General features: G+C 40.9%; 1 protein-coding gene across 2 annotated transcripts; it reads left to right on the forward strand.

Moving 5' to 3' along the window:
- Positions 1–12642, forward strand: LOC140234141 (MRG/MORF4L-binding protein-like). 2 transcript variants are annotated; one of them, XM_072314217.1, is made up of 5 exons: positions 1–43; positions 6918–7077; positions 7640–7761; positions 9801–9936; positions 10848–12642. In XM_072314217.1, exons 2-5 carry the CDS (start codon positions 6960–6962, stop codon positions 11006–11008), a joined length of 537 nt encoding a protein of 178 aa, XP_072170318.1. In that variant the 5' UTR covers positions 1–43; positions 6918–6959; the 3' UTR covers positions 11009–12642. The 2 variants fall into 2 exon arrangements, with proteins under 2 accessions (XP_072170318.1, XP_072170317.1); XM_072314216.1 differs by lacking the exon at positions 1–43 and adding an exon at positions 4500–4562.
- The last annotated feature ends 7359 nt before the right edge of the window (positions 12643–20001 follow it).

Here is a 20001-nt window from a genome sequence, read left to right on the forward strand (position 1 = left end):
GGAAGCAGAACAAAAGAAGAAGGCATGCATAACTTCAACACAGGTGAACTTGTTAAGCACGTGGTATTGTAATGGAATTACATTGATACATGTTTGAAATATGTGAGGCTCCTATGTCATCATTTTTGTTCAGTGTAATTTTTGGGGGGGTTTTCAGAGTATTGATTTCTCTGATCAGGGACCACAATAAATTCGACAAATCTACACATGGAGCTGTTGATTTATGTACTACAGGATGTGAAATTATGAAAATCGTCTGGAATTCCCCTTTAATAAAACTACATGTAGGTATATTCATGCATACACTGCACAATGATTCTGTAAGGAAAGTTTTTGGCCATGGGGTCAAACGTCAAGGGAAATGTTCAAATGTCACATTTTTAACAGGATTCATTGTCATTCTCACTATGTCATAATCACCAGTTTTGGCAAGAGAACGTTGAAGAGGTTTTTGTTTGTTTTATTTGTTTTTTTTATATTTTGAGCTGAGGCACACCACCAGTAAACGGCAAAAAGAAAGTTTGTGGATTGTAATATGAAGAAAAAAAAAATCAACCGGGAAAAATCGTCCTCTCGTGATAAAATAAATCACGAAGGGACTGCATTCTACAATTGGTTATAAGGCTTTTTAGCAGTTCCTTGCATTTCCGACATATTTTCCTTGATACGATTAATTAGTTACAGTTTGCCTATATGCATTTCCTTAAACTATGTTTTGTTATATTGTATTAAAAAAATAACCTGCATTAATTTCGCTTGAATATGTAAAAGTCACATTGTACTCTGGTTTGTTTGTTTGTTTGTTTGTTTGTTTGTTTGTTTGTTTGTTTGTTTGTTTGTTTTTGTATATGCAAATGTCATATTGTATTTTTAGCGAGTGGTATTGATGATGATTGTGTAGTGGGGGCAACACCTACTCACTAATTAATTAAGGTCGGATACACTATAGGAAATGAAGACAACGAGCCACTCCGAGCGTACATTGTGGATTGGATGGTTTTATTGGATGCTCTGCACCGAGGCGAGTTGTCGGAGCAAGTTGCTGTCGAAGAATGTTGTGTGTTCGTATTGCAGTTCTGCAAGTACATTGTATACACTCCACCACAACATCTACTCACTAATTAAAGTTGAATACACTGTGTAGAAAAACGAGACATCAGGCACTCCGGGCATACATTGTAGATTGGATGGTTTTATTGGATGCTCTGCACCGAGGCGAGTTGTCGGAGCAAGTTGCTGTCGAAGAAATTGTGATACACTCTGCATTTTTACACAAAGAGCAGTCGGTATTTATACATAACATGTACAGGAGGTGACTCACCTCTCTGCTATGAGATAGTGAAACAAGTGGTCAGTGTTGACAAGCGGTTACCTTGGAATTGTTTTGAAGAGAACCAGAGGGGAGGATAAATGACCCACGGAGAGAGGAGGAGAGAGAGTGGGAAAGACAGAGAGATCAGAGCGGAGAGAAGGAGATTGAGGAGGAGAGAGAAGCAGAGAAAGTTGAGCTGCTACAGTAGCTCCCCCCTAGTGAGCTTCTCGAAAGGTGGAAGAGAGAGATGGGAACGATAGAAAATGTAAAAGTATGCAGCGAGGCTAGAGCACACATGGAAATTATAAATTGTACTGAATGGTTTGGAAAACGTACATGCACACATTCGTTATGTTGAATTTCGTGAACCGTTGTAAGGCATAAAACGCGCTATGTAATCGTATACAAGACAATGCCAAAGTGAACGTGGTTCGAGAAATGCGAACGGAACAAATGTTAATTATGCTGAACGTTTCAAAGCAATGAACTTGTCAAACTGTATGCGTCGTGTACAGTTAAAATGCATGTAAGGCAATAAACGTATGAACGATAGGAATTGGCACACAATAATTCTGTCAATTTACATGTTTTCGTTTCAAGATGACGATACAAAAATAATCACTGGCAAGTGACGCGTGTCGTTGTAGGCAGTGTTTATAAACCGTGTTATCGCATATCGAAAGGCAACATAGAAATTTAGAGAATTACAGCATGATAATAGTGCAATTGAAATGTGCAAGGTGATGCTTTATACTTGACAGACATGATAACAGTAATCATGATACAAACGGTGAAATGAGTGTCCAACACGAATGTCCTGTATGACTGAGTCGTTTTATCGCATGCGATTAACGTGCGCGGGTAATGTCCGGCTATCGCGGTTGACGAAGACTAACTGTAGTCAGTAGGACGTGGCGTGGACGAGGGTCGGGATGAGCGGATGGTCGATGTCGATGTCAGATTGTCAGCTACCAACGGTCGCTCGACAGGACAGTGAGTCGCCTGGAGATGTCGTGTTGATAGTTGGCAAGCGCGAGATGGCCAGCGGCAGCAGCGAGTCGTGCCGGTAGAAGCCGATGCGCGATGTGTTCGAGGTCGAGCCAAAGTTAGGCGGAGGGCGATCGAGAGTTCGTGATGGGCGATGAGGCAACGGCTGGCGATGTCGAGTCGTATCGTACGTGGCGTTGCCAGAGTTGAGCGATTCGTATCGCGGCGTGTTGTATCGTGTCGTAGCGAGAGTTCGAGCGATTCGTTCCGTGGCGTGTCGTATCATGTATCGTATCGTAGCGAAAGTTCGAGCGGCGTATCATATCGTCATGATCGTGGCAGAGCGAGAGTTCGAGCGATTCGAATGGCGTTGTGCGGTTGAAGGCGGGTCGATGCTGGCAGGTGTCGGTGTCAGTGCGGCGATTATAGTCGGTCGTGGATGTCGATCGTGCGTGCCTGCCGAAGGAACCGTCGAGGCGTGCGGCGGGTGAAGTAGACGGCGGGCGGCGGGCGTCATCGTGGCGGGCAAAAACATGCAGCGGGCTTGTTGCGATGGCATGTTCGAAGATGATTGGCGTTGGCACGGCGGGCGATATGTCGTCGCATCGACTGCGTTGTGACGTGCAAAAGATAGGCGTACGTGCCGGCGTAAGTGGCGGGGTCGTACTCGTGAAATAAATGTCAGTTCGTCATGGGCACAATGAATTTCCCTGGCAGTAAGCGTAACATGGTTCAGAGAACCAGTTGAGTCGGGGAGTAGCTCATGACTAGAGAAGCGTGGTTGAAATGTCGATAGGTGTGTCGATGAAATGCGTGCGCGAGATCGAGGGAAAGTCCTTTAGGTGAATGAATTGACGGAGTGGCCGCGGGCTGGTCGAGTGCATGTCGTGATGTGGCAGCGGGCCGGTGACGAGAAAAAGGAGCGATCCCGTTGATGCAAAGTTGAGTGGTGCATGTCGCAAGGTAGATGACAGAGATGTAGAAAATTGGCTCCGAGAAAGGGGAGATGGACTTAGGAAAGTTAGGTCAGATGAGGAATATCCATCTCAAGGTGCAGAGAGGCAGTAGTGTCGGCAGCCATTGTTGAGGCAAGCTCGGGCGTGGTTGGAGTTGACGTCGTGTCAGTCATGATTGCTGCGTTGTTGTTCGTAATACGGGGTCACCAATTTAGCGAGTGGTATTGATGATGATTGTGTAGTTGGGGCAACACCTACTCACTAATTAATTAAGGTCGGATACACTATAGGAAATGAAGACAACGAGCCACTCCGAGCGTACATTGTGGATTGGATGGTTTTATTGGATGCTCTGCACCGAGGCGAGTTGTCGGAGCAAGTTGCTGTCGAAGAATGTTGTGTGTTCGTATTGCAGTTCTGCAAGTACATTGTATACACTCCACCACAACATCTACTCACTAATTAAAGTTGAATACACTGTGTAGAAAAACGAGACATCAGGCACTCCGGGCATACATTGTAGATTGGATGGTTTTATTGGATGCTCTGCACCGAGGCGAGTTGTCGGAGCAAGTTGCTGTCGAAGAAATTGTGATACACTCTGCATTTTTACACAAAGAGCAGTCGGTATTTATACATGTACAGGAGGTGACTCACCTCTCTGCTATGAGATAGTGAAACAAGTGGTCAGTGTTGACAAGCGGTTACCTTGGAATTGTTTTGAAGAGAACCAGAGGGGAGGATAAATGACCCACGGAGAGAGGAGGAGAGAGAGTGGGAAAGACAGAGAGATCAGAGCGGAGAGAAGGAGATTGAGGAGGAGAGAGAAGCAGAGAAAGTTGAGCTGCTACATATTCTATACTTTTGTCGGAAATGAAATGAAATGAAATGAAGCTCTTACAGGGGTTACCGAACATTTCTTATAGTCAGGCCAGCCTTGCCATTACCATGTATCCCCACTCTACTGGGTCTTTAAGAGAAGTTTGGAAACAAATGGGAATGTTTTATACAACTCGAAATGCGAATTCATGATCACATTTATACATTCAGCCATATCAATACTGGGGATCAATAAAGACTTCCACAAGAGCAAATCAGACTCCCCCTTTGTTATTACGTATCGTACGCCACCATACAAAGTAGGAGTAGTGAGTGGCACCCGTACCCTCGTGTTGTTGTGAACGAAAGTCAGGTGCACAGTAGAAGAGCATTTATTTTGCTAAATAGTGAATATACATGTAGTAATATCTGTGTGACTATCGGCTACTGCGAAAAGAAACTACATCGATAGAAACTTCGGAAGATAGGTAAGCTTAGATGTGTATGCTTTTATTTTCACTTCAGGTTCAGACTCCTTTACAGCTGTAAATTAGGACAGTAGCTGGACAAAGGCTCAGACTCTGCGTCAATAGCCCGACCAGACGCCGTGCATGTGCAATGCACCGTGCGAAGCAAGCCAAGGCAAAAGCATGACCGTCACTGTACAGCAGCTGGGACTGTTACAGCGACAGGGCTGGCTAGCTGTGCATCGTGTAGATCAAGGTCTTTTTGTTAGATCTAACGTTAGGCAGTACACGGGTAGCTATTGTACATAGACATAGAGAGGTACAAAATTTACGTCAATGTCATGATAATTGATAGAGGCTCTTCGATGGCATGATGATCCTCTGGACGAGTCTGGTATCGGCATACCTCGCATAATACTATTCAACATTCGACAATCTGGAGTGTAGGAATCTGGATGAGGAATTATAGGTAGAGATCCGAAGAGGCCGAAGGCATTCTGTTTGTGTGTCGTTTTCTTCTCTTTCCGTGTCAAAGAAAGCAATTAAATTTTAATTTAGTTAAGATTCTATCTACATCGTACATCTGGCTTCACGGAATCCAAGTAGACATCTACACTGTAGGAGGAGGACTGTAGGATGACCATTATTTTTTTATTAAAAAAATATATTACAGTAAAAAAAGTGAACATTATAAAATCTCCTTTGGACAGATGGATTTTTCTGTCTGACATGTTAGATTGGCAAAATCGTGAAATGGGCCCCACTGCAGTGCGCGCGTGCACCCGTGCATTAAACTGTCGCTAATCTTCCGTCGAGTGTTGTTGCGTCCTTGTCGACTGTCGAGCAGATTCATCTACGTGCATTCGACGTGACGTGAATACCATACCCCTCAGGACAGTAAAAAGAAATTCGCGATAATTATGGGAGGATTTCGCAATATTAAGTTGTGAAGTATTTGTGAAAAAATTGTGAAATATTTGTGAATATTTTGCGAATTTATTGCGAAAGAATTGTGAAGTATTTGTGAATCTTTGTGTAAAGAGGAAATTTGTGAAATAATTGTGAGTTATTTGTGAACGTATTGTGAAATAATTGTGAAATTTTTGTGAACTTTCAGCACGCAGTTGTGATGCAATGGCCCTTAGAAGCCACCATAGAAAAGGCCCCTGTCCCAAACAGGAATGAATATTCTATCCTTCCCAAGGATAATCAAAAGACTAAAATCCCTGACCTTATTTTGTAACTTCACCATACACTATGTAGAAGAATGTACAAACAAAGTATGAATTCAGGTGCTAAAATTATAAACTATGGCAGATGGCAGATGTCCTTCAATCCGTCAAAATGCTTTGCTATGCATGTTAGCCACAAAGTCAAACCTATTATCACGCCATATACAATGAAAGGAAAACAGCTACAACAAGTAAGCCACCACCCATATTTAGGTGTTGAGATAAGTAAAGATCTCACTTGGTCACACCACATTAACAAGATTACTACAAAGGCAAACCAAATGCTGGGTATCATCAGAAGAAATCTCCATTCGTGCAATAAATCAGTTAAAGAAACAGCCTACAAAACGCTGGTTCGCCCAAGGCTTGAGTATTGTGCTTCCATTTGGGACCCTCATCAAGCTACAAGAAAGAGGTGCATTGAGGCCATTCAACGCCGGGCTGCTCGTTTTGTCGTAAACAATTATGACAAACGATCCAGTGTCACATCCATCTTATCCAAACTCCAATGGGAAACCTTGGAAAACCGCCGTACCAAGTTCCGATTGATTGCCATCTTTAAAGAAGTACACAATATTACCCCATCAAATGTTCATCTACGTCAGAGACCCGGCTCAACACGGCGACAAACAGGTCCCAACATTTTAGAGATGCCTTCATTCAACAAGACATGTTACCAGCACTCATTTTATCCAAGGACAACCAGGGAATGGAACTTCCTACCACCAGAAATAAGAGGCGTTACCAATTTAAAGGATTTCAAAATTATGCTTGACGCAATCAATGTAGAAGAGCTGGTCAAAAAAGCTCATTTCAGAATTTAAAAATTTTAAAGAAATAAATCCGTTCACACCGGCTGCGCGGGATAACAGCCTTCAGGCAGTGATTGCGCAGAACCCAACCAGAACCAGAACCAGAACTAATATGTAGTCTTAATACAACATACTGGTATGCAACGTGTACAGTGTATAACAGGCTTTATTCGTTCAGCTACTTACAAAATATGTATGAACTTGGACATGGTCTGTTCAATTGTACATTGTATGTACAGTGTACATGTATTATAAAATTTCAGTACGATTGAACAAAGGTGCTGGTCCCAATGTCTTTGTTTACTAACACCTGTATTTAACATATTCTGCAGGTTGACTGCTTGACATTCAAGTTACTAATACTAGCAAATTCAATGGCGATCAGCAAGATGTCATCGGGGGAAAGTGCTAAAGCAGCGGGAGAGGAACTTGTGTGGAACACTGAGCTTGAAGTCAGTCTCTTCTATGCCATGCGTGGACATAAACCAGTCGGTGAGTTCCAAAGTTGTCACTGTTTTTTGTGGTTGTTTTGTCCATGACCACTCATTTAAAGAGACTAAATGTTGCATGAAACCTTTAGATTTTCATGTGCTTACAGACCTACACACACAGTACCCTCATGTTTTAATGTACATTGATGTCGTAAGTACACTGTGTATGTTTTGCAAAGTGAGTAAATTTAAAAACAATTTCATGATTACTCAAATACTAGTGGTTAGATTTACAATCCAGATCCACAATGGCAGATTAAAATAACATTATATTACATCTTGTACTACACTGTATGTATCCCTTTTTAAGAGAAATCTTGATGAATTCCTTTATCCAAGAATGTTATTTAGACTGCCTTTTGATTAATATTGGAGGCAAAATTTGTAAGTTCTGATTTTGCATGTCTGGTAGTTTACAATGTCAATTGACTCCCAATATTCTCATCTCTACTAGACAAAAACCTCTGTGAAATGAAGGCAAATGATATACTGTTATACTGATTTATACTGATTCATTACAATGAATCATATGTGTTGTGTCTTTGTGTGTGGTACACTTGCAGGAGTTAACAAGAACTTTCAGATGATGTGCATACATGAGAAGTTCAACCAAGCCACAGGAAGGCAGGTGACCTCCCAGCAGATTTGGGACCACCTTGGAACCATGTACGACATGCAGGCCCTGGTAAGTTGGTGCCAGAGTATCACCGGACCTCTTCCGTGTGACAATATTCCAGATTGACAAGGTTTAAAATACAAATTATATACCTCATATGTAGAATCCTCTCATCTGATTGGTTAAAAGGGGAGTCATGAAAATAGCTGTGCCCCATTTTTGATTTACTGTGCCTTGCACCGGGGCACAGTATAAACTCAACTGTGCCCTGTAGGTAGGTTTGGAGACAGTCGCGACTCCGTACACATAGATCGCTCATACGTACTGTACGCACCAATGATACGACCGCCGCGCATTCGATCAGTGTGCTGTAAAAGAGACTAGCGGTCACTGTGCCCTGGTTTGGAGACAGTCGCAACCCACAGAACTCTCGCAACCCCGTACACTGTACACGTGATGATCACTCATACATGTATGTACGCACGTAGCACCAATGATACGACCGCCGCGCTGTCGATCAACATTGATTACGAGTGCTGTAAAAGAGACTAGAATCTATATTTTCGATATCTATATTTCGGAATCTATATTTTCGGTATATAAAACAAATAATGACTGCTTGATATTCGGGGCACAGTTAAAATTACGTAATCCCTCGGTGATGTGAAAACCATAACCATGCCCTCAGCTTCGCTTCGGGCATAGTTACGGTTTTCACATCACCTTGGGCCCATGATTTTAACTGTGCCCCTCATAGCAGTCATTATTTGTATACTATTGCTCATCAACAGTGATGAATCACAGGTGGTGGCTACCATCCCCCTTCTTTCAGAATGTTTTATTAGAGGACAGCATCAGTGGGTTTATTCATTTATCGATGAGTTCTCGCAACAAGTTCCCTATTTGAAAATAATACACAGTACCTGTTACATGCCAAAAGGAGTAGAACTAGCACTGGCTGCTGAGCGAAAGCTGGATACATCGTTGCCTGGTGGATTATGACCCCTGCCCTGTAATCAGGAGAATGTTGGTTCAAATCCAACCCAAATATGTGTGCCCATCATTTTTTTTTTTTTTTTTTTGATCATGGCTGCTACTAAGATGCTGAATAATTAGTGCACTTATTCACATCATTGAAAGGCAATTTGCCGATCAGTCAATTAGTGGGTTTGTTTCCTGCTTAGAAGTGATTGGAATTGATCACGTGTGAGTTACAAGTACAGTTGAACCTCTCGTATCCGGACAAGTCGGGACCGGGGCTCATCCGGATAAGGGATTTGGCCGGATACGGGAGACTCAATGCTTTAAACATGTACATATACATACACATGTACTGATGTAGCCCATTGTAGTACCACATGTAGTAATGTGTATACTGCAACCTTTTCATAATTGTTACACTCAGTAACAGACCCCAAAATAGAGGTGTATGTTAATGTTGGAAGTAATATGTAATTCATGTGTGTTTGTGTAGGAGTTCTCAAGGAGTTGGGAATCCCCCTTTCCTCCCGTAATTATTTTTAAAAAAAAAAATCATGGCGAGATTGCGTCCGTATAATAGAGAGATCCGGATAAAGGGAGGCCGGATGAGGTTCAACTGTACATGTATGTGTATGAGTCTCCCTCACAAAAGACTTCTTTTTTATTTCCTATCTGAAGGATAGAGTGTTTTTGTTTGGTCTGCTAAAGTGCTATCCCCTCCCCCCCCCCCCCCCCCATCAAGTGGGAGGGTGTTGCAGAGCACAAAGCAAAGCTCAGGTGGTCTTGAAAGTACTGGACCTTGAAGCTGAGCTTTCATTGTTCACCGTAATGCAGGCACATTATCACATGAGCCAGCTCACAGCTGCGACAAACTGCTTTTAGCACGCTCATAGAATTGAATGTCATGTGAAAAAGAAAATGTATTGATTATTAATTAAGTAACATTGAATACCACTTTCAGATTTATAACATACAGGGACATACATACACTGTAAGACAGCGTAGTTTGCAAGCCACTCTGTATTAAACCCATTGAAACAGAGACAAAATAATTGTCTGATATGCACATGAATGCAGTATTTCTTAGTGCATTTTTTTGTCATGTTTTTTGTGTCTTTTCCTGACAGCACGAGTCTGAAATCCTCCCCTTTCCAAATAAGGAGGTTGAGTTCACATTGCCCCCGAGTGAATTTGAAGACATGATGCAGCAGCGTGCCAAATCGGGAGGAGAGACATTGCGAACAACATCAACAACACAAGATGGTAGGTATTCTCATGGGTTTTCTTTAGCCTTGTGAATGCCTCTTGGATAGAATGTACCTGTGTTTCGCATGGTTGATGTTGCAGTCTGATGCCTGTCGGAGCATATTTTTCTCCTTTTTGTTTGGTGGAGGTTGGAGTTAAGATTAAAACAACAAACTTAAAGTGGTTACCTTCAGGGATCTGATTAATGCAGAATATTGTGCCGTAAGAGTCATTGTATTGCATTGTGCTCAAGCACAAGAAACAGAGTAGAGAGAAAGCTTCAAAATACCCAAACTTTAATCAGTCTAACCTTGTAGTTGTTATTTTATTATTATTATTTTACTTTTTCATTTCACGAAATGGAATGGCATTATCTATCAAAACATTTAACCATGCTTGTATATGTCTGCAATTTTCAGATATTTTTTGCATGCAAAACACTGTATCTGAGGATTATTACTGCACTGTAGTAACAGTGAAAATTCTTCTCAGAATCTCAGTGAAATCTCAAGCCTTGGCACAGTTTTGTTTTGTTTTTTTTTTTCACAGGAACGGCTTATTGATGTTCCAACACATCTGATGGCAGACCTTGCTTGTGTACATTCTTTCTCATTTTTCCTCTCCAAACTTTGTTTTCTTTATTCATTTTACCTCTCTCCTTTCCCCGTCTCAGCAATTGAATCAGCATATTTCATTCTTATTAAATATAATCACCGTGGGAAAATACAGAATTATTCTTTTTGAATATCACATCATATTACTAATCATTTGAACAATTGTATGGCAGTTGATGACACACTGCATGCTTGTGAGAACCACTTTTCAGATCTTCATTAGATCTGCAATATATCTTGAAGCACATCTGAATGACACTGTATAAAGTTACATTCTCAAGCATTTCTCCCTGTGGTGTGACTTTATTAATGTAGGTTCAAAGTCGGACTCGTCAAAGGCTCCAATCAAGCAGAGTGCACCAAGCGGGGTTGTGGCGGGAACGCCATCGGAGAAGGACAATTCACCGAAGAGGAAGCGGACGAGGCAAGCAGCGACCACGCCCTCCGAGGCACCTTCTTCCAAGAGGAGGAGATGATCCCACTGGCACCACTGCAGACCCGTATCGGTCTCCGTCATGTATGATCTAGTCTCAGTCCATGCCTTGACAATCAGTGCCTGACGAGCGCAGTGAAAGAGCGTAACATAAAAGAAATTGGAAGGACCTTGAGGTATCCAGGCTTGATAAGATACATGGACTGTGGTACATATTTAAAAGTAGAAGGCATTTTGCACTTGCAACGATAACTACCCAACCGGTAATCTTGATCCATTCCTCCTTGTTAATGACATGATGAGGCCAGTGGGAAGATTTAGCAAACTGCTGCTGGGGATTTCATTTGTGACTGCTAATCAAGTGTGTCCATTTTCTCCAGGGAGAGTGTGCTGAGCTGAAGTTTGTATGTCATCCATGTCCACTTCATGGATGTCTATGGGGACTCTACTTGATATTGACACATAAGTAGCCAAGATGTTTGTAGTCCTTTTCCCAAGCTATGCTCCAATAAGCCAGTTCGGGGTTACAGTTTGGGCATGAGCAGAAAAAGGACATTTGTACTGAGAGACAGGTTGGTTTTTGAATTCACTGAGATAAGCATCTGTGATGCAACGATTATTCATGTAATCCTTATTAATGGTGCCTGCCTGTACATCCACCTGACAGCAAGCCTGGTATTTGGCAATGCTAACAGGGAAAAAAAATGTTAATGCATTCAATACAGCACAATGAAATGGATGCTTTCCAAAAGTGTTGATTGATGAAACATTCTGGTCACTTGATCTACGCAGGTTCATTCTTTGTTTGAATACGAGTTCCATAATTGCTATGTTGGGCAAACTGATGCATTATGACGCTTTGAATCAGGCCTAACAAACTGAGAAAAATGAAAGGTCATTTGTACCCATGTGCACATCATCTAATATCTCCGAACTGGCTGATATTTGCTGTTGTGTCGTACACCTTCATGTACTTTGCCTATAACTGATTTTGTTCGACATGAGTATTTCAAATTGATCATGTATTGGTAGGTAACACTTTATGTCTGAAAGGAATGACCACTGTTGTGTCCTGCTAAGGGATACAGATTTATGTAACATTTCGACATTGCAATCCAGAAGAGACAGGATCTACAAGTCGCTAGTGATTGGCCAGATGCGAGACTGTCACAGCACAGATGTAGATCAAAAGTCAGTCTGCACCTCTTGAAGTCACATGCACACACTAGAGGTCAGGGTAGTAGGTCAAGCATTTAGGATCAACAATGGTACATTGACTTCACTTTTATTTAGTTATCACTTGACATCAGCTACAAATGTATGTGGAAGGTCAACTGTAATGGAAAACTACAGAAGTGTTGATATGTGTAAATCAACAAGTACATGTACATTAGATAGTTTCTTTCTTTGCCGTGCTTGTCAGTTTATTTTATGCATCCTGAACATCTTGTAAGCTTTCATTTGAAAAAGCCTTGGAGTGTAGAGACACTTACAAAGTTACCAGTTTCAGATGAGACCAAATGTTTTTGATATTGAATTTCACAGGTTAAAGGGACTGTACAGTTCTGGTTGAGGTGAGGATTTAGCTTTATAACGTTTTGCGAGGTATTCAGAATCCACTCTATGAGATGTCAAAGAGTATGCAATTCTAAGGGGAATCAAAAGTTTATTTGATGAAAATGGGTTTTGAAATGGCGGAGATATCCAAAAACAAGGTGAAACATAGAGATCCTAATAAAAGGCGTGGCCTGTCACCTTTTATCATCATCACTTTTTAGGATATCTCGGCCATTTGAAAACCAATTTTCATCAAATGTTGAATCACTATTAAACTTACATGCTCTTTCATATTTCATGAGAGGTTTCTCATTATCTCACTTTAATAGGAATGTTATAAACCTGAATCCTCACCTCAAACAGCTCAACCAGTACTGTACAGTCCCTTTTCAACCTACAGTATATACCAAAAGAAACTTTGCGTTAAATTTACGTGTAACGCAAGCGCCGATCGTTACTGCGTTAATCTTTCTGCGTTACAAAATTAACGATCACCGTGCGTGAATGATCGTTACAGATCGTTACAGATCGTTACTGTGCGTTAATTTTTAGATCTTGCGTTAGCGGACTTGTCATGTGGACTGGCAAGAAATCTCGGAAATTGCGAGACTCGAAGATGCCTCGGTTAAGTAACTGTCGTTCGTAATATTTACTACGGACAATTCCTGCCGGCGGAAGGCATTTAAATAGCGATATCAAATGCCGAAAAGATTTTGTAGTTGAGCAGAACTCCCCTGGCAATTGTCGTGTTGTCATGGTCGTCAAATTTGTACTCATGGGCGCAGTCAATGGAATCGGGCAAGCAAAAATTTCGAAGCCACATTTTTCCCCACAGCCAGCATATTCCATCGAACATTGAACCCATGAAATCACGCATACGCAAGCCTAAAACTAACGCCGACTGTCTAACGTTAGCGATGTCACGATTTCAACAACTGTCAGACACTTACTCAATTCAGGAAGGTGCAAAAGTCCATTTATATTCCAATACACAAAGTCACAACGTGTGTCTCGCCGAATAACTGGTGGTAGTGTGTGGTGACAAAGCCGAGTATTTCGGCAGTAAAAGTAGCTGCAGCAGAAGAAAATGTCTACCACTTTCTGCTCGCATTATTACACTGCCAGCAGGTGAGTCAAGTGGTGACTTGATAGGCACGCTTCACATGAAAGTTTACCCAGAAACATGAAAAATCCCACGATGCCAAGGTGCCAGAGTGGGGAATGGGGAGGGGTGGAGAGAGAGAGAGACCAATCAACAGAAGAAACCGCGCGTACTGGCGCATTCTCGGAGGTCATGAACAGTCTGGGGTCTTGGAGATGAACAGAGAAGGAATGTGTAATTAAAGATAGCTCAAGTTGAAGACCCAGGATTACAAACGTTGATTCTTTTTTCCCCTTTCATGAAACATGCCTTCACGTTTAGAAATGGTTGCACTCCTTTAAAAAAAAAAATCTCCTGCGATTTTTGTTAACTTAATATAGCCGTTTAAAACGTCAAACTTACCATGAAAGTGTTACTACTTGTAATACAATAGTTAATACTATACCTATTGCTTTAATCATATCTGTATAACACAAATTTGACTAGCAATGACAATAAAAAAATACTTGTATTTGTTTTGTGCGGAGATTATTTTTTTTTTTGTCTTTATCCTGACTAGTTCTTATGAAATTTCTAATGTTTTTACGGCAGCATCAACAGCCTAAAATAAATTACTGACAGATTTATAGATTATGAAATTTTTGGCAACCATCCATTTGAACGTCAGGCATGAAAAGCTCCTGATATTCAGCAAAAACAACTCAACAGATCAGAGACAAAGTTCCTTCAAATTTTGAGAAATAGCACGCAGATTTGCTGGGCGTGGTAGGGTCCATGCTTTGAGATCGTCACAATCGTGTTGTCACCAGGGAGGTGGAGTGTCTCTCTTTCACCTCCCTGTTGTCACGGAGTATCGGGAAGTTCTCACAAACTCCAGGATCACCCCTCCCTGCCAACTCCATGTTGCTCCCAGGGAGGCGGGAAGAGTCTCTTCCCACCTCTCTGTTGCTCCCCAACGTGCATCGTGAATGCGTGGCGTTTCTTGTCACCGTCAGTATCCGAGGCTGCTTTGTATTTGTCTTGGAATATTGATTCTTCTTGTCAAGACTTGAGTGTAGTAATCGTTTTGCATGGCTATGTAAAAAATTGTGATACAACGTGTACTCAACTCGTCTTTGTGATTTTTTCTTCAGTCCAAAAGGAAGACAAAATAGTATCATGACGTTTGCAATTGTTCGAAAGGTCTGCTTTTGATAACTCAGACTACTCAGTAATCACCCTTGTTTTCCCGCTCCCAGGCCCTCCAATTTTATTGAGCAATCCACACGCGCGCGCAAATTCCTTTGCCATGTGGTTTTGCCAGCCAGCTGTCGGAATGTGCTTTGAAGTTACATTTCAGCCTGGCCTGGCTGGCATGAATGGGTGTCGAGTTTCAATCAATACCTACTGTTGTTTTATTCTTGTATTTGAACATGTCGTTTCACCTGACAACACACGGAGATCGGGAAGGTGTAGGGCTAGGGAAGAGGTTTTTGTTGTGTGTTGCAACCTAATCCGGGCAATTAACCCCAGAGGGCAATTACCCCCCCCCCCCCTCCCCCGAATACTGGTTAATGGTAAGGTTAGAGTAAAGATTAGGGTTAGGTTTAGGGTGAGGAGTTTGGGTTATGGTTAGGATTAGGGCCAGGGGAAGGGTCCGGGGTAATTGCCCAGGAAGAAAAGAGGGACGCGCTTTTGTTCTTGGTCAAATCGATTTTCCTAGGTGATGCTGTGGAGCTAGAAAGGAACAAAAAAAGCAATTATGATGTCTGGCGTACTTCCGGGACGTCTTATTTTTCTTGCACTCTAAAATTTCCTATTGTTTGGCGTTATCAATTTCATTAATTGTTGTTTAGTTACCCTCTTTCGCATTATAAACTTAAAGTCCATAGAACATTCATTCGCATTAAGATCACACTCGAAAAGCTATACTGGTGTATAGTTTGAACACAGCAAAATGAAATAACGAATATCCCGCAGATTTTCCAAAATTATGCGTCATGTGGGTCAATTCATTTTCTTTTCTTTCTTTTTTTTTTTCATTTGTCTTCTTGTCGATGTGGGGGGTAGATTCAGGATATATTACTTTTCCTTTTCCCCTTTCGGCCCGATGCGATTACTCCTGGTGCTGACATTCTTTCTGCTCGTCTTCCGATTACAAGTTATACTGTTGTTGTAAATAAATGCGCATGGAGCCCCAGCTGTATCGAAAAAAAAAAAAAAAAAAGCTATCTAAAGTTGACCGTCAAATACAAGTAAAATCAGAATCAATTTAATGGTACGGGTTCGCGGTTTCAATCCCCTCGAAGCCCGCGATATTTGCCTTTCAGCAAGACACTTTATCCACAAAAGGCCAGGGCTCCACACTAACTTTTATTTCGGTGGCCCGATCGGGCCACCAAAATGATTGATTTTTATTTTGTGGTGGCCCGAAAAGAAAAACAAACAAGCAAAACTACCGGTCCTAAACATAGAAAAATAAATATCAAGTATTACTGAAGTGAGTGAAATGAGAAAGTGGGAGCATTTGCAGACATTGTAAACATCCGACATTTGTTTTAGCATCGTAAAGAGGGAAAAGTTACCGTTATTTATTTCTGATGGAAATTCAAGCAATCATCCAACATTTACAAGTATTTTAACACCTTCCGGACGTGAAAGCAAACATCCGCTCTTTATTTTATCATCTATGAGCCGATTGATACCGTTAATCATTTCCAAACGTACAAACAACAATCTGTTACTTATTTTAGCATCGTACGGAGCTGAATATTACCGTTATTCATCTCCAAATTCAAAAGCAAACACCCGACATTCATTTTATGATCGAAGGAGCCGAATGTCACTGCTGTCCACTTTCGAAAGTGAAATGAATCATCTGACATATTTCAGCATCGCACGGAGCCGAATGTTATACTGTTTTTCACATTCAAACGTCAAGGCAGACATCCGACATTTACTTTAACATCAAACGCAACTGAATGTTATTGTTATTCATTTCGAAATGTTAAATAGCAAATGTCTGATATTTTTTTAGCATCTTAATTATGGAGCAGAATGTCGATACTGCTTTTCACTTCCGAACGTTCAAGCAATCATCTGACATTTATTTTGGCATCTTCCGAAGCCGAATGTTATTGAGCACTATTTACTTTCGAACGTAAAAGCGAACATTCGGCATTTCATCGTCGTATTTGTATACGGAGCTGAATATCATTGTTATTCATTTCCGAACGTCAAAGGGATCATTCGACATATATTTTAGTATCTTCCGGAGCTGAATGTTATTGCCATTTACTTTCGAACGTAAAAGCGAACATCCAGCAATTATTTCATCATCGTACTGAGTTGAATACTATTGTTATTCATTTCCGAACGCCAAAGCAAACATTCAACATTTATTTTAGCATCTTCCGGAGCTGATCGTTATTGCTATTTACTTTCGAACATAAAAGCAAACATCCGACAGTTATTTAGCATCGTATGGAGCAAAATATTACTGTTATTCACTTCCGAGCGTAAAAACAATTATCTGACAATTATTTCAGCATCTTCTGGAGCCGAATGTTGTTGCTATTCACTTCCGAAAGTAAAAGCAAATATCCAACATTTATCTCATCGTTGTACGAAGTTGATTATTATTGTTATTCATTTCCGAACGCCAAAGGGATAATTCGACATTTACTTTAGCATCTTCCGGAGCTGAATATTATTGTTATTTCCTTTCGAACGTAAAGGTAAATTTCCGGCATTTATTCTATCATCGTACGTAGTTGAATATCATTATCATTTATATTCGACCGTCAAAGCAAACATTCGACATTTATTTCAGCATCTTCCGGAGCCGTATTTCATCCTTATTCATTTCCGAACGTAAAGGTAAATTTCCGGCATTTATTCTATCATCGTACGTAGTTGAATATCATTATCATTTATATTCGACCGTCAAAGCAAACATTCGACATTTATTTCAGCATCTTCCGGAGCCGTATTTCATCCTTATTCATTTCCGAACGCAAAATCAAATATCTGACATTAATTTCAGCACCGTACGGAGCTGAATCTTACCATTATTCATTTCCAAAAGTATAAGCAAACATCCGACGTTTATTTTTGTATAATACGGAGTCGAATATTGCCGTTATTCATTTCCAAAATTAAGGGCAAACATCTGACATTTATTCTAGCAGCTTACGGAGCCGATAGTTACCGCTGTTCATTTTCAAAACTCAAGGCAAACATCCGGCTTTTTTGGCGGCCCGGCGTGCGTTTTTGGTGACGCCGGTCGCAAATTAACAATGCGCGAAATCGTGATTCGATTCGCGAAAAGACTACGCTAAATCGCTACACTCGGCAGGGGCTACGTCGTCCTTTCACCAGGTCTCGTTACAAAACCAAAATCTCGCGTGAGTTCTTGCGTTACCTATCGTTAATTTTAACGAAACATCGTTAATTTGCGATACGGATCGTTACTCATCGTTACTCATCGTTACTCATCGTTACTACAAACGTTAATTTTCCCGATCGTTACTTTGCGTTACTAACGATTCAGGTGAAAGCGCTTGCGTTAATGAAACGTTAATGTTGATTAACGCAAAGTTTATTTTGGTATATACTGTAACTGTACCAGTGTATAAGGTACCATGTATTATGGCAAAGAAACTGGCTTTGTAGCCTTTGGCGTGCAGATACATTTGGTTCGTAGAACTCTTCATATTGGGTGAATGATGAATAATTGTTCCATTCAACTCATTGTCTTGCTCATTCATTCACTCTTGTAACTTGCGCCTTCTTGCACAAGAGGGTTTCTGCCTCCAGGTGGATTTAAAACATGGCTCATTACGATATGTTAGCTTTTTCCTTGCTCTGCTTTTTGTAACGTGTCCCATTTGAACAGTCTGCATCACTGTTACAGTACCAACTTCACCTGGGGTTAATAGTTACACGTGTAACTCTTGGCAATATGTTCAGTACGGGTGCTGTTCGTTATTCCGCAGGGTTCGTTAATCCGAAACACACAAATTCCCTATACCTAGAGGTTCGTTAATCCGAAAATGAAAAAGGGTTCGTTAATCAGAACATTTGTGGTGTTATTCCGAAGGTTCGTTAATCCGAAAATAAAATAGGGTTCGCTATTCCGAAGGCTCGTTTATCCGAAAATGAAATAGGGTTCGTTATTCCGAAGGTTTGTTAATCCGAAAATGAAATAGGGTTCGTTATCCCGAAGGTTCGTTGATCCGAAATGATATAGGGTCCATAACGAACCTTCGGAATAAAGAGCTTTGTTTCATTTTTGGATTAACGAACCTTCGGAATAACTAACTTATTTCATTTTCGGATTAATGAACCTTCGGAATAACAAATCTCATCACATTTTCGGATTAACGAACCTTCGGAATAACGAACCTTCGGAATAACGAACCTTCGGAATAACGAGCTTTAACCGTTCAGTACAGACACACCTTTGTGCATTGTACATGTAGATATACAAGGTTAACATAGAGGACTTTTCAAGAACGGGTTGCATACAAATGTATGCCTTGGCTTGTGGTATGATATTGAATGACCATCAAATTCAGGAAGGTGGTGTGAATTTAGTCCATGGATCAAAATAAGTGTGAAATAGGTGCACCTTTGACACGCATGATTGTATAAATGTGCAATTGTTATTCGACGTTTGTTGCCATGAGCAATTATGTCATGCGCCTTTACGCAGAAGAAATTTGTATTTATAAGCCATGGTCTTATTTTAATCCACCTTCATTATTTCAGGCCATTGAGTCCCAGGGTAATTCTGCTGCAGAAAATTCTCATTTTGTGCTCGTTGAATTTGCTGTAATTTGTATGAATTTTACTGCATATTCTACAAATCAGAGAGAAAATACATTGAATTGACAGAATTAATTTGCATAGAATCTGATATTCACAGAATTATACCACTATGAGAACAAATGGAATGATGTCAGAATTGTTGCCAATTTGAAAGGCAAGGACCGGAATTCAGCTAAACAGCTGGAGTGTGAATGTGTATGTGTGTGTGTGTGTGGGGGGGGGGGGGGGGGGCTTTCAAAATACAAGCAGTGAATCACTAGAATTATAAGATACTAGTAAAGTACCAAAGTACACACAAAAAAAAGTGATCTCCAGAATTGAATAGTTCATCGGTGAAATCACTCAGAAAAATTATGAACACAGTACTGTTTGACCAAGTCCATGCAAAAAAAAAAATAATAATAATTAAAAATACAATGTACACATACGTGTATAGCAGTGCATAGAGCACTGTTAACCTATGAGGACAGGCTGATTTCGCTACAACATGCATTTCCCATAGACACATTTTCAGTATACTTGGGGCTCGTCCTCAACAGGTTAAAACACTTATTGTACCTTCGTGA

The sequence above is a fragment of the Diadema setosum genome, chromosome 10 (assembly GCF_964275005.1).
Source record: "Diadema setosum chromosome 10, eeDiaSeto1, whole genome shotgun sequence".
In the NCBI taxonomy this organism is placed as follows: domain Eukaryota; kingdom Metazoa; phylum Echinodermata; class Echinoidea; order Diadematoida; family Diadematidae; genus Diadema; species Diadema setosum.

Excerpts from the sequence above, each read along its gene's own strand:
- LOC140234141 (XM_072314217.1), top strand. The coding sequence starts at position 6,960 with ATGGCGATCAGCAAGATGTCATCGGGGGAAAGTGCTAAAGCAGCGGGA. Across the intron at positions 7,762-9,800 it reads TGTACGACATGCAGGCCCTG|CACGAGTCTGAAATCCTCCC; the intron begins GTAAGTTGGTGC and ends TTTTCCTGACAG. Across the intron at positions 9,937-10,847 it reads AACATCAACAACACAAGATG|GTTCAAAGTCGGACTCGTCA; the intron begins GTAGGTATTCTC and ends TTATTAATGTAG.